The sequence below is a fragment of the Microtus ochrogaster genome (assembly GCF_000317375.1).
Source record: "Microtus ochrogaster isolate Prairie Vole_2 chromosome 14 unlocalized genomic scaffold, MicOch1.0 chr14_random_2, whole genome shotgun sequence".
In the NCBI taxonomy this organism is placed as follows: Eukaryota; Metazoa; Chordata; class Mammalia; order Rodentia; family Cricetidae; genus Microtus; species Microtus ochrogaster.
The window spans coordinates 15,570,828-15,585,048 of record NW_004949097.1 but is presented as its reverse complement, the minus strand read 5'-3'; the positions used below and the strand labels follow the sequence as shown (position 1 = coordinate 15,585,048).

Here is a 14,221-nt window from a genome sequence, read left to right as displayed (position 1 = left end):
TGTAGACCAGGCTGGTCTCGAACTCACAGAGATCCGCCTGCCTCTGCCTCCCGAGTGCTGGGATTAAAGGCGTGCGCCACCACCACCCGGCTCACTGTAACTCTTATAAGAGTTCACTGTAACTCTTATAAAGGAAAACATGTAATTGGGACTGGCTTGCGGTTTCAGAGGTTTAGTCCATTGTCTTCACGGCAGAGCATGCCAGCATGCAGGGAGACATGGTGCAAGAGCAGGAGCTGAGATTCTACGATCCACAGGCAGAAGTGAAAACTGAGTCACAAGGCCCAGCCTGAGCATTTATGACCTCAAAGCCAGCCTCTATAGTGACCCTACTCCAACAAGGCCACACCTCCTAATAGTGACACTCTAAATGGGCCAAGCAGTCAAACGCATGAATCTAAGAGGGCCATAACTATTCAGTCCACCACAGGGGAAACAGCTTGCTTGAGGCAGTATGAACCCTGCAAATTGTCATGTCTGCTGTGGAGAGAGTGGGGGACTGCTGTCATCTTCTCTATTCCCTGAATTTTCTTGTTTTCTTCCGAATTATGTTAATTTATCTTGTCAGTTCAAAATAATTAAATTCGTCTTCCCCTCCCCCCCAGACATGGTTTCTCTGTATAGCCCTGGCTGCCCTGGAAATTACTCTGTAGACCAGGCTGACCTCAAACTCAGAGATTCACCATGAGTGTTGGGAATAAAGGTGTGCGCTACCATGCCTGACAAGACTTAAAGACTCTACATTTTCAAAGGAAAAGAAATAGTTTACTAGCCAGACAGATTTTTTGTTTTTTTTTTTTAAAAGACTTAATGTTTTAGTTTTTTATTGATTATATATTATAAATTGTTTGTCAAAGATAGAAGAAAATTTAAATATATAAGTTCTTTCTGATTTCTATGAATACTTGTTGATATACTTTAATGCAACTTAGTCTGCATACAGTTGGGAGACTTTTCTCTGTCTGCTTGTATCATTTGACCCTAAAGATAAGCCAGTTAAAATTTCTAAAAGCTCTCAAAATGATGTCTGTGATTTTCTAGTTGTTTTTTTTCCAATCATGATCTCAACATTGTTTAATAAATACACAAACTCATCCGTGAGATAATCTGAAATAGCGAATCAGCTTACAGCTGATTTTACAAAGTCATGTGGCACAAATTCTCATTGGTCTTAATAAATAAAATCTGAGTCAGATTTTAGGGGCTGAAAGCTGAGGGATCAGAGAAGCAGTGTGGCCGGCCACTAGGGAGACCTTTTACCTCTTCCACTGCTCAGACTGAAGGGGCGAGTGATCCTGTCCTCAGACTGCATCCTCAGAATGTGGGGACAGTCTTCAGGCTGCCGCTGTCTCCACCAAACCTCAGACTGCACTGAGCTGTCTCCTCCCGCCTTATATTCCTCTCTCCGTCCAGCCCTTTCTCCACCTCCCTAGTGCTGGGATCACCTTTGTGTGAGCTCTGTTTCTCTTTTAGACAAATTCAATCTTGTATAGGCTAGGGTGGCCTTGAACTAACAGAGATCCCTCTGTACTCTGATCTTCAGGCAAGCTTTATTTGTTAAAACACAAACAAAATATCACTGCATTGTAAGCCATGTTTCTGTGTAGAAACCACACATTAAAGAGTATCATTGACCAGATGTGGTGGTGCATGCCTTTAATCCCAGTACTGGGGAGGTAGAGACTGCTAGATCTCTTGAGTTCCAGGACAGCCGGGGCTACACAGAAAAACCCTGTCTCAGGGGAGAAAAAAGAGTTTAAGTGTTTTAGAAGAAAGAGTAAACAACACCTCTCTTTTCTCTCTGGAAGCATTTTACAGTGAAATGAAATTACCAGCCTCACATAATTTTAAGGAGGACATAAAAATACTTTAAGCTAGGTGTGGTGTTGCACACCTTTAATTCCAGCACTTTGGAATCAGATGAAGGTAGATGTCTGTGAGTTCAAAGCCAGCCTGGTTTACATAGAGAGTTCCAGGAGAGCCAGAGCTACACAGAGAGAGACATTTTTTTAAAAATCTCAAATGTTAAATATTGCCAATAAAGACTTGGGAGCAAGATGCTGGGGTGAAAACCTGCTATCTCAGAGAGGCAGAGAAAGCACCCAGCTGACCTTCCTCCTCTCTGATATCCACGCTTTCTCCTACAAAACTCCAACTGGATGTCCCTCCCTTCTATTTCCTATGCATCTCTCTCTCCACTCTCCTGACTCTCTATTACTCTCTATGGTTTTTTTCTTATCCATTGGTTGCTTGTTCCACCTTTTGACCTATGTTGCCTTTATTTAATCCTTTTTACAATATTCAAGCAGAAAGCTCTTAGATTAAAGGTGCACGCTATAACTGAGCCACACCACAGCTAGAAACAGTTTTTTCCAGCAAATAATGCAACCTCAGGACTAATCATATGATCAAATATTCTGTAATAGACCTTGTCTCAAAAAACCCAAAATAAAGGAGGTGGTAGTGGTGCCCACTGTAGGCTTGTTTCCTCATCGCCCAGACCCGAATACAACACAGAAGCTGTATTAATTGCAATACTGTTTAGCCAATACCTTAGGCATATTTCTAGCTAACTCTTACATCTTAAACCCATTTCTATTAATCTATGAATCACCATGAGGCTGTGACGTACCGGTAAGGTTCTGGCTGGTGGCTGGCATCTTTCTACTTCAGTAGCTATATGGCATCTCTCTGACTCTGCCTACTCTCTCTCTATATCTCTGTTCAGATTTCCCCCCTGGCTTTGCTCTGCTAAGCCGTTGGCCAAAACAGCTTCTTTAATAACCGATGGTAATAAAACATATTCATGGCGTACAGAGCAGAATTCCACATCAACCCACCTTTAATCCCTGCACTTGGGAGGCAGATGCAGATAGATCTCTGTGAGTTTGAGGCCAGCCTGGTCTGCAAAGTAAACTCCAGGACAGCTAGGATTGCACTGTCTCAAAAAACCAAAGCAAATAAATAATAAATAAAAGTAAAACAGTCTTTTCAAAGAGACTTAAATGTGCTTAAATGTGTTCCCCTGAAAACTCTGAAATAAAATGACTAAATCTAGCAAGAACGTTTCTAAAAATAGTTATAAGAATGTCACTTTCAGGAAAGTATTATTTTAGTTGTTATGTAGCTAATATAGCTGCCTAGACTTGTAATTAACCACCTACCCCCTTACCTCATGATTTAAAATGATAGATGTTAGTAGCCGTTTGTTATGTTATCTTTTAGGGAGGGGTGGGGAGAGGAAAGAAAAGGGCAGCACTAAGCGATTCCACAGTCTTGTCCTCACCTTCAGCCATTCTTGTTCATCTTCACTGTGTTAGAAAAAGAGATGGCTCAGCAGTTAAGAGCTCTTCCAGAGGAACCTAAGACTGAACGCCATAGAGATCCCTACATATTCATGTTTGTTGATTCACTATTCATGATAGCCAAGATAGGGAGTCTGTATAGCTGTATAACAGATGTACTAAAAAGAACAATATGGCTTGCATACACAATGGAAATGTATTCAGCCACAAAAAGGGAAGATATGCCATTTGTTAGAAAATGGATGAACTAGAGATCATGTTAAAGAAATAAACCTGCTCAGAAAGACAAATATTGTGTGTTTTCTTTATGTGGAATTTAGATTTTTAACACATACATACATGCATACAGGCACATACATATATATACATACAAACATGTATCTGTGACACATATACACACTATAGGTACACAGCTACAGATACATACACTCGTATATGTAGTGATATTTCATTCCTTTTTTTTTTTTTTTTTAAGACAGGGTTTCTCTGTAGCTTTGGAGCCTGTCCTGGCACTAGCTCTTCTAGACCAGGCTAACCTCGAACTCACAGAGATCCACCTGCCCCTACCTCCCGAGTGTTGGTATTAAAAGCGCCACACTGCCAGGCTCATTTATATTTTAGTAAATAAAGCTTGCCTGAAGATTGGAGAGTAAATCAGCCACACTGGTCATCCTTACAGACCAGACAGTGGTGACACATACTTTAATCCCAGTAGCCACACTAGTTTGTCATAGAATCCGGGTGGTAATGGTGCACACTTTAATCCCAGCCCTAGAGAATAATATAAGACAGGAGGAGACAGCTCTCAGACAGTCTCATACTGAGATTCCTGGAGGCAGGATCACCATTTGGAACTGATGTAGAGGTAAGAGCCAGTGGCTGTTTTGCTTTTGTAACCTTCAGGTTAAACCCCAATATCTGTCTCTGGGTTTTTATTAATCATACTGCATACATACATACACACACACATACACACATATCCATACATGTACACACATATATGTACACGTGCACACCTGTAGATACACACATATAGATATACATATACATACACATATATGCATACACATACCCCTACATACCATACACACACATATATACACACACACATACACACATACACATGGTAGAAGGACCTAATGGGAAGGTTGAGAGGGTAACTGAGAGGAAGACAAAGTCTCATACAGAATCTAGATTTAATAATATGCGAACACATATATATTTAAGGCATGAAAGTAAATGACATTAAAATGACAGGCCAAAATGATGAAAGTATAAATGTAGAAAATGTCATAATGAGGGGCTGGAGATATGGCTCAAAGGTTAAGAGCGCTGGCTATTCTTCCAGAGGTCGAGTTCAATTCCCAGCAACCACATGGTGATCTATAACAAGATCTGAGGTCCTCTTCTGGTGTGTAGACATGCATGCAGACAGAACACTGTATACATAGTAAATGAATCATTAAAAATAAAAAGAAAATGTTATAATGAAACACGTTATTTTATGTGCTAGAAAAAAATTAACGAATAAAAGACTCTGACCTTATATGCTGGTTTATGTAACTTCGTGTAGGGCATAGGCCTAGTGTGATGAAGGTCCTGGGCACGATCCCTGACATCTCACTCACAGATAAAATTCTGAGCCTAAAGTAACGTGTAAAGTACTGAAGAGAACTTTCTTAGGGTACCCAAGGCTCCAGTCTCAATTTCCACACTACGCATACCCACCACAAAATGCAGTGTAAAAAAATAATTTTTGAGCCAGACCTGGTTGGTGTTTGCCTGAAAATTTAGGAAGCAGAAGTAGATCAGTGTCATGTTCATCTTATCTATAGCAAATTCAAGGCTAGCCTGGGGTCTGGTATTTTTAAAATTGTTTAAGCATGGTATACTTTGTTTCTGTTTATAATAGAATATTTTAGAACATTAAATTTTTTTCAAGTTGTCACCATAGGAGCACAGTTCTCACCTTAAAGGGAATAAGAGATGTTTATTTTGGAGATAAACATGAGTGATCTTTACCTGAGAGCCAGGATTTAAATGACACTAAATAGCATGTTCTAATGTGATAACAGTTTCATGAATTTTTCAAATGCATTGGTGAAAAATTTAGGTAAGCAGGTTATAGCAAAGCAGGGAAGGCTCTGCTACGGCCTCAAGTATTTGATGGCATTCTTTCTAACAAGTCTTCGTACCCCCAGCTCCCCAACAGTGACATGCTCAGCCTTAGCTTAGGCTTGTTCCTAATTAGTTCTTAGAAGTTAACCTCTCTTTTAAAGTTTCCATTCTGGCCGGGCGGTGGTGGCGCACACCTGTAATCCCAGCACTCGGGAGGCAGAGACAGGCGGATCTCTGTGAGTTCGAGACCAGCCTGGTCTACAAAGGGAGTTCCAGGACAGGCTCCAAAACCACAGAGAAACCCTGTGTCGAAAAAAAATAAAAAATAAATAAATAAATAAAATAAAGTTTCCATTCTGCCATGTGGCTTGGTTGCCGCTGTTCTGTACTGTCTCTCCAACTTCTTTAGTCTCTGGAGGAATCCATGTGCCTAGATTTCTTTTCCTCTCTCTCCCCTCAGAAATCTGCCTGTCTTCTTCTGGCCACATATTGACCATTCAGCTCTTTAATAAGTCAACCAGAAGGTGCGTTGGCAAAGACATATCTTCACAGTAAAAATATTCTGTGACAATTCTTAGCCACTAAATATTTTATGCAGATAAAATGGTTCCACAAGGTTGGTGGGAGCTAAAGGGTCTCATTGGTAAATTTCTAACTTAAAAAGATGTTAGGCCAATCACAGGTGGACAGTAATGCTATGTAGAAGGCTAAATGTAGCCCAAGATAACTTGGCTTTGGATCTACAATATTGGAGCCCTCTGAAGTCATTTAAGTTTTAATAAGTCAGCCTTGTACATTTTCACAAAACATTTGTGATTTTTTTTTTTCTATTTCAGGCTAATTTGTGTTTCGTGGATATTGACAACCATTTTATTGAATTGCCTGAAGAATTTCCACAGTTCCCCAATAAGGTGGATTTTATCCAAGAGCTGTCTGAAGTTCTTCTCCAATTTGGGATTCCTCCTGAAGGCAGCCTCCATTGTAGCGAGAGTGCCACCAAACTGAAGAACATGGTTCTGAAAGACCTGGTTAACGACAGAAAGAACGGCAATGTCCCCACCAGCAACATCAGCATGTACGAGTTAATGAAGGGCAATGAAACCATAGCCCGCCTCCAGGCTCTTGCTGATAGGACTGGTGTGACTGTGGAAAAAATTGACCTCTCAGCTTCTCTGAATGAAGAGGAAAAGGATTTGAAATTACAGTGTGAAGAGGCAGAATTGAGGGACTACCAACTCAACGTACAAGTACGAGAGGTCTTTGCCAGCCGCTTTATACAGATGTTTGCGGATTATGAAGCATTTGTGATTCAGACCGCGCAGGACATGGAGGCCTGGCTGACCAACCGGGAGCAGATGCAGAACTTTGACAAAGTAAAAAGAACCGTAGTTTTCCTCTCTATGGTTGCAATGACCTACATTACTAGTCTTTTTAACTTTTTTTTTTGTTTGTTTTTTTGTTTTTTTGTTTTGTTTTTCGAGACAAGGTTTCTCTGCGGTTTTGGAGCCTGTCCTGGAACTAGCTCTGTAGATCAGGTTGGTCTCGAACTCACAGAGATCCGCCTGCCTCTGCCTCCCGAGTGCTGGGATTAAAGGCGTGCGCCACCATCGCCCGGCTAGTCTTTTTAACTTTTTAAGCACAGGTTTTTCCTTTCTTCCATCCTACTAAGTTTTTTATGCTAGATAAAGTAGTTTCACAAGAAAGCAAATCCTTGGGAGGTAGAAGCAGGAGGGTCAGGAGTGCAAGACCACCCTCTGCTACCTAGTAAGTTTGAGATCAGTCTCAAAAGAGCAAATCGATCGCTCATAAAACTGGCTTTTGAATTGAATAATATTAAATTATTATATCACATATATGATCTTGATCTTCATGAGTCGTCTGCTCCCGTAAGAGTTTTGTTTACTCTTGTTTCATGACCAACTCTAGAAAATTTAAGCCCATTCCTTTTCTAAGAGATTCTCACTGATAGCCTTCACCCAGTGATGTAACACCCAACTTGTTCATCTAAAGGTTAACAGGTTTCATAAACCTAATTTCACGTCTTTTGTATCTTAAAAGAGAACAAATGGGTAAATTTGGGCTCATGACTGCTAGTCTAAGATTATATTTCAAAGTTTTTAGAGAAGGAAACTTTTTGCTGTCCTCTGAAGCTTCTCTCGAAGGTTTGCTCTATCCCCTCCAGTGTTCTTCGTGCACCCCAGATCTCTTCCAACAGACAAAAGCAGGAGAGAGATGTCTGTGACGCTGTTACTGCGCAAGTGTAGTCCTGCTGTTAGAATGTGTCTTAAAAACCTTCCCAAAGGAGCTATTACACTCCAAGATGCTAAGTGTTTAATTTTGAAGCATCTGACAAATAGGTATTTATTAAATGTGTAGTATCAAAGATTATTTTCTGGTGTTATATTTTTTTCTTGTAGGATAATATACTATGTGCATCAGAATTTGCTGGTGTACTTTATGCCTGATTAAACTTCTTTAATATTAAGAAACCACTTTTTAAATATATTTCTGCTCTAGGACCTGTTCCCATTTTTGCTTAGTTTTTATTATACTTTTCTCCACTTTAAGAACTAATCTTACACATTCATGATCTATCTTTGAGGCAATTCAAATTCTGATTTAAGTTAATATCCTAATACCTTGTTCTTTTTTATTCTCTGTAGTTTTATATTAGAAGTGGATTTCTTTCTGTATAACCCCTAAGAAAATGGAATTCACATGTTCGATTCCAAAAAGCTAGAATCATCTTATTTTCCACTAAGGAAATATGCAGGGCAGAGTAGTCTTGAAAAATCAACTTCTGGGTGATTTTAAATGTTATAGGACACAAGAATCTGAACATCAAAAGCTGATGTTTGACCCATTTTCAGAGGGAGGGATGTCTGTCCTATAAAAAGTAAATTCGATGTTTATGAAATAACATTAAGGAGACGAACTGATTTCTAGAGACTGCTGTGGTCTATCTGGATATGGATATGTGTACTTATATAAGTACATTAAACTATGCAAGCTTTCAATTGAAAAGTGGGCTCTGTAGAGAAGCTTTTATTAAAAATCCTCTGAAGTAATAAATGGAAAAATTAAATATTCTAGGAAGAAACTTGATGAATACTAACAATAGCAACTGTATGTTGGAACTGCCTTTCCCTTTCCCCTCTGACTCTGACACCGCTTCTAACTTTGAAGAGTCAAAGAATGAAAAACAAAACCAACCCAGCGGCTGGAATAGGCGTTCACTTATAAGTTTCAGCTCATCGTAACCAAGCTTAGAATTCCTACGTACAGTATACATGAACTGAAAACAAGAATGTGAACGCTTCAGATAGAAGCCAGTTATAATCTATTGCATCACACAAGCTAGTAAGAGGGAAGAACAGGGGCTGGAGAGATGGCTCAGCTGTTAAGAGCTTTGCCTGCCCTTCCAAAGGTCCTGAGTTCAATTCCCAGCAACCACATGGTGGCTCACAACCATCTGTAATGAGACCTGGTGCCCTCTTCTGGCCTGCAGGCATACACACAGACAGAATATTGTATACATAATGAATAAATAAATATTAAAAAAAAGAGGGAAGAACAGCTTGTATCATTTTGAAGATCCCCCTGTATATTTTTTCTTTTTTAAGGCAGTGTTTTCTCTCTTTAAATCACAGACAATTGTGTTAACATAGGTATGAAAGGAGTTTAATCTTGAGTTAGAAAAACATCTGCTTGAAGATCAAAAGAATTTTACCCATAGACACAAATTCCATGTTGTTATTTTTAAGTTCTTGCATAAACATATGCAAATTATTGTGCATATATGTGTATATATATCTGATATATAATTTTGATATGTATATAATCTGATATATAGTCACTGGCTCATCTTGCGGCCTTTTGGTTAGAGGTCCATTTCTAGGCTAGGAACAGGGAACAGAAGAGATTACTCCCTGGGAAGAAGAACCAGCTGTAATGGTAGGTGAAGTGGATGATTGACAGTCCATTGTATAGCACCTTATCCACCATCGTTCACTGATGATTCCTCTCTTCTGCATAATGGTCATCATGATACCAATGTAAATCAGGTTTGAAAGGTAAGATCAATGCTAAAGTCCTAAGTGACCAAAAAACCTAGAAATTTAAAGGAAAGGAAAAACAAATAGATCTGTAAGACTTTAAATGTCAAACATCAGTTTAATATTAGTTTGAAGAATAATAATAACCTTGACACACTCTTCATGCCCATCTTATATAACATTAAGGTGACCTCATTAATAATTTGCTAATTATCTCATTGCAGGCGTCCTTCCTCTCTGACCAGTCTGAGCCTTACCTGCCATTTCTTTCACGCTTCATTGAAACACAGATGTTCGCCACCTTTATTGATAATAAAATCATGTCTCAGTGGGAAGAGAAGGACCCTCTGCTTCGGGTCTTTGACTCTCGGATTGAGAAGATAAGGTTGTATAATGTGAGGGCGCCCACACCCACCCTGCGGACTTCTATCTATCAGAAGTGCAGCAGTTTAAAAGAAGCAGGTATGTTTGCCAGCCTTTCATAGACTGTTGAGTTATACAGCACAAAGTTAAGTTTGTTTTTGTTTATGAAGACAGGATTTCTCTGTGTAACCCTGGCTATCCTAGAACTTGCTCTGTAGACCAGGCTGGTCTCAAATTCAGAGATCCGCCTGTCTCTGCCTCCCAAGTGGCTGGGACTAAAGGAATGCACCACCACCGCCCGCCTGAAGCTAATTTTCTTTTTGAGACATCATTGACTAGTCCTAGTGTTATCAAGAAGCTTTTATACTTTTCTTCAGACTTCTGTGAATTTCTATTTTTATGGACATTCAAAAGATGCAGATTTTTGTTATTTCCTTGTGTTAGAAAAAATGTGTTAATCTCCATCTTGGTACTGATGCTGCCTCTTTACCCGTCACCTCTTGTCTCTAGCTGTTAACTAAAATAGTTAAGCCAAAGCACAGTGGAACATGTCTGAATCCTAGCACCCAGGAAGCCAAAATAGAAGGACCGGTAGTTTAAGGCAAGATTTTGTCTAAAATAAAAACAAAAAGGAAATCTGAGATGCTGTCTAGTTTACATAGCTAAAACAGTACTTGTTTGCTTTGTTTTACAGTTAGTTATATAATTCCATGTCTTGAAATTAAATCTCTGGGTTTTTTCTTTCTTTTTTTTTTTTTTTCAAGACAGGGTTTCTCTGTGGCTTTGGAGCCTGTCCTGGAACTAGCTCTGTAGACCAGGCTGGTCTCGAACTCACAGAGATCCGCCTGCCTCTGCCTCCCGAGTGCTGGGATTAAAGGCGTGCGCCACCATCGCCCGGCATAATCTCTGGGTTTTTTTTTTCATTCAAATTAAAGGTTTCCCCAACCCTAACACCAGTTTCTCTGAAAGAATTAGGAATTTTTCTGGACTTGTCTGGTTGTGAAATACATTCTGTTAGGTAAATAATAGCCAACATTTGAGTCTTTCCTATGTGGCAGTGTTTGTCTTGATACGCCTTCACATGCAGTCCTAGTGACAGGTGTGCACGGCTGTTTGTTGTTGCTTTATTATCATTCTGTGAGCGAGGAAACTGAGAGGTTGAAGAATTTGGCTGTGGTTCTGTAACTGGTTCTCAGTGGAGCCATGAGTGGATGCAGACCTGACTGATTTCGAGTACCTAAATAAAGTCTTATTCTTTTATTAGTGGTTTTATTCATTAACAAAAATGTAAAATGTACCAATTCATGTAGCTTTGCATATTTTTGCCTAGTTCCCAGCCCATTCTTTGCGGAATAGAAATATCCTTTTATTTCTTTCCATTCAGTAAAAAGTAGCACTTTTGCTAGGCAGTAGTGGTGCATACCTTTAATCCCCCACACTGGGGGGTAGAGGAAGGCAGCTCTCTCTGAGTTCGAGGCTAGCCTGTCTCAGAAGAAAAGAGTGCCACTTTTTATCTGAGACCAAAACTTTGTAGTGGATGAAAGCACACAAAGGAAATGTAGCTTCCTTGTTCTGCTTCTGTTACTCGCTTGTCCCTTCCTTTCCATCTTTATTTAAATAGCTCAGTCGTGGGAGTAATAAAGTTGTTTTAGCCTTGGGGGGGAGGTTGTTTGTGTTTTCCTCTGTGTATCTCTGGCTGTTCTGGAACTTACCCTGTAGAACAGGCTGTCTTTGAACTCACAGAGATCCACCTGCCTCTGCCTCTTGAGTGCTGGGATTAACAGTACGAGCCACCACGGCCTGGCAGGTTTTAGCATTCTCAAGGAAAGGATTATTAAATGATAACTTTTATGCAGTCTTCATCACTGTTGTACTTCTACGTGTGTACGGGCAATTCCTTGGAGACCCTTGAAGAAGTGGCAAGTACCTCTCTCTGTTTCTGGAAACAGAGAAGATAGATAGATGAATGAGTTGTTTGTTCAGAGAATTGTGACTCCGGTGCTTTTAATAGTTATGTGAGTGCCTCGTTGGGAGGATTTCATCCCTTTCTTCCTGACAGAGTTTTTAAAATAGGATGAAGTCCCAGCTTCTTAGCTTAACATGTATCTGGAAAATCTTAGCAGTTAAAATGGGGTTCTCTCTGCCTCTTGGAGCCTGATAATCCCACTCTCATGGCGAAATTGTGTGAAGCACTTTTGAAAATGTTCCATTATAGACTTAGCATGCCTGAAAATAAAATGAGATTCCCAGGAAGTTAAAGACTTGAAACTGCAAAAGGAGGCTGTAGTCTATGGCTCCCCCATCTGACACAGATGTTGGTTTGGTGCAAGTGTAGGCATGCGTGCATTTGTTTCCAGTGCTGGGAACTGAAGATAGGGCCTTGCCTTGGGCGTAATAGAGAAGCACACAGGTACTTTATACTCTGTTCTGAAACAGTCTCAATAAATTGCATAAGAAAGGTTTGAATTCAATTCTCCTCCTCAGCTTTCTGACTAGCTGGGCTTACAGGCCTGCACCACTATGATACATGAATTTCTTTTTCCTCACCAATCACCACAAATCAGTATTGACATAAACCCTTGAAAGCCTTAAGAGTACACAACCTCTGACCTCACGAAGTAGGCATGATAATTTCTGAAATGTTCAGGATTCCCTGGCTGTATAATTACTAAAAGCTACATTGCTATATGTCCCCTGTGGACATGTGTATGTGTATATAATATTTTCATTATTTATTTAAAAGCAATCTTTCTAAAGTCATATTCCTGATTATCAATGGCCTTTGTAAAAATCTGTTTCTGAGTGACGGGATGATTTCAGTTTTCTGTAGGTGCATGAATATATGATACAGCGTTTTGGGAATGAAATGCCTCTAATTTATGATAAATTTAATTTATAGCCCAGTCAATTGAGCAAAGACTGATGAAAATGGATCACACTGCAATTCACCCACATCTACTTGATATGAAAATCGGCCAAGGCAAATATGAGCAAGGGTTCTTCCCAAAGCTGCAGTCCGACGTCTTGGCGGCAGGACCGGCCAATAACAAGTAAGCGTATGTCTGCCTGAGTGACACACACACACACACACTCCTAATGTCCACATTTATTTATTTATATTTTAGACCACTGAGTCTAATGAGTGCTGGCAGTATGAGAGAGGGTAGGACCAGCCTCTGGAGCATGGGCGACCTAGCAGGGACCATGTGCCCTGAGGGAACCTGACTCTCCCTCCTCCAGCAGCCGCTCTTTGCGATGAAGTGGGACTTGGTGAATGCTGGCGTTCTGACTGTCTTGCAGGCAGAGGCAACCACAGCCAGTGTGAGTTCATTGGTGAAATGGCCCTGTCCTGGATGGAAAGCAGCTTCACAACCTTTCTCCTGAGCCCCTGGCTTCTGCGGTCTTTTCATCCCTCTGCAATGGTCCCTGCGCCTTTTAGGGACAGGGGGTGTTTTCTGCCTGTACTGGGACTGCAGGTGTTGATCAGCCTTCTGTTTTATTTAATGCTGGAGAGGAATCTAAAGGCGTTTTGTATGGGGTGAGAATTCTGCCAACTGAGCTACAGCCCCAGGTCTCAAGTTTTCCTTTACTCGTAAATGTTCTAGAGTTGTTTGAATCGCTTTGATATGAATGAGTACACTGTTGGCCTAGCAGTTTTTATTTCCATGATAGTTCATTATAGAACATTATAGTTCTCATTCATCTGTTTGGTAAGTGTTGGTTGTACCATTAGTATATATGAGGATTATCTTGGTTAAAGATTTAACAGTGAATCCAGCTTGAATGGTACATATCTGTAATCTTGGCATTTGGGTAACTGAGGCAAATTCAAGGGCTACAAAGAAAGACTGTTTCAGGAAGAAAAAATAATTTAACAATGAAATGAATATAACAATAAAAAACATTTTCAAGCCGGGCGGTGGTGGCGCGCGCCTTTAATCCCAGCACTTGGGAGGCAAAGGCAGGTGGATCTCTGTGAGTTTGAGACCAGCCTGGTCTACAAGAGCTAGTTCCAGGACAGGCTCCAAAGCCACAGAGAAACCCTGTCTCGGAAAAAAAAAATTTTCAAGCATGAGAATAATAAGCATTAAAAATAGAGCTACAATTTATAGCAAGCGAGATGGCTGAGAATTGCAATCCTAGCACAAAGGAGTTCGAGACAGGAGGAGCACAGCTTCAAGACCAGTCCATAACCACTTGTAACTCCAGCTCCAGAGGGTCTTAGGCCATGCATGGGCACCCACACTTGAAGGCGTAAGTCACAAACAATGCCACAGCAGTTTGGAATTATGATTAATAGGGTAGTATTTATTTAAAGGGGAAAAAACTTACAGATCACCGTCAGCCCTCTGTACAACCAGGAAGGGAGTCTAGTCGCCG

The 14,221-nt window shown here is 40.3% G+C and overlaps 1 protein-coding gene across 3 annotated transcripts in view; it reads left to right on the top strand.

Annotated features, from left to right (window-relative positions):
- Positions 1 to 14,221, top strand: part of Dennd5b (DENN domain containing 5B) — a 120,127-nt gene that overhangs the window by 54,195 nt on the left and 51,711 nt on the right. For all 3 annotated transcript variants that reach the window (XM_005364627.2, XM_005364628.2, XM_026787881.1), the window contains 3 exons: positions 6,260 to 6,796; positions 9,703 to 9,940; positions 12,741 to 12,891. In XM_005364627.2, the coding sequence (XP_005364684.1) occupies positions 6,260 to 6,796; positions 9,703 to 9,940; positions 12,741 to 12,891 (926 nt within the window). The remainder of the gene's footprint in view (positions 1 to 6,259; positions 6,797 to 9,702; positions 9,941 to 12,740; positions 12,892 to 14,221) is intronic.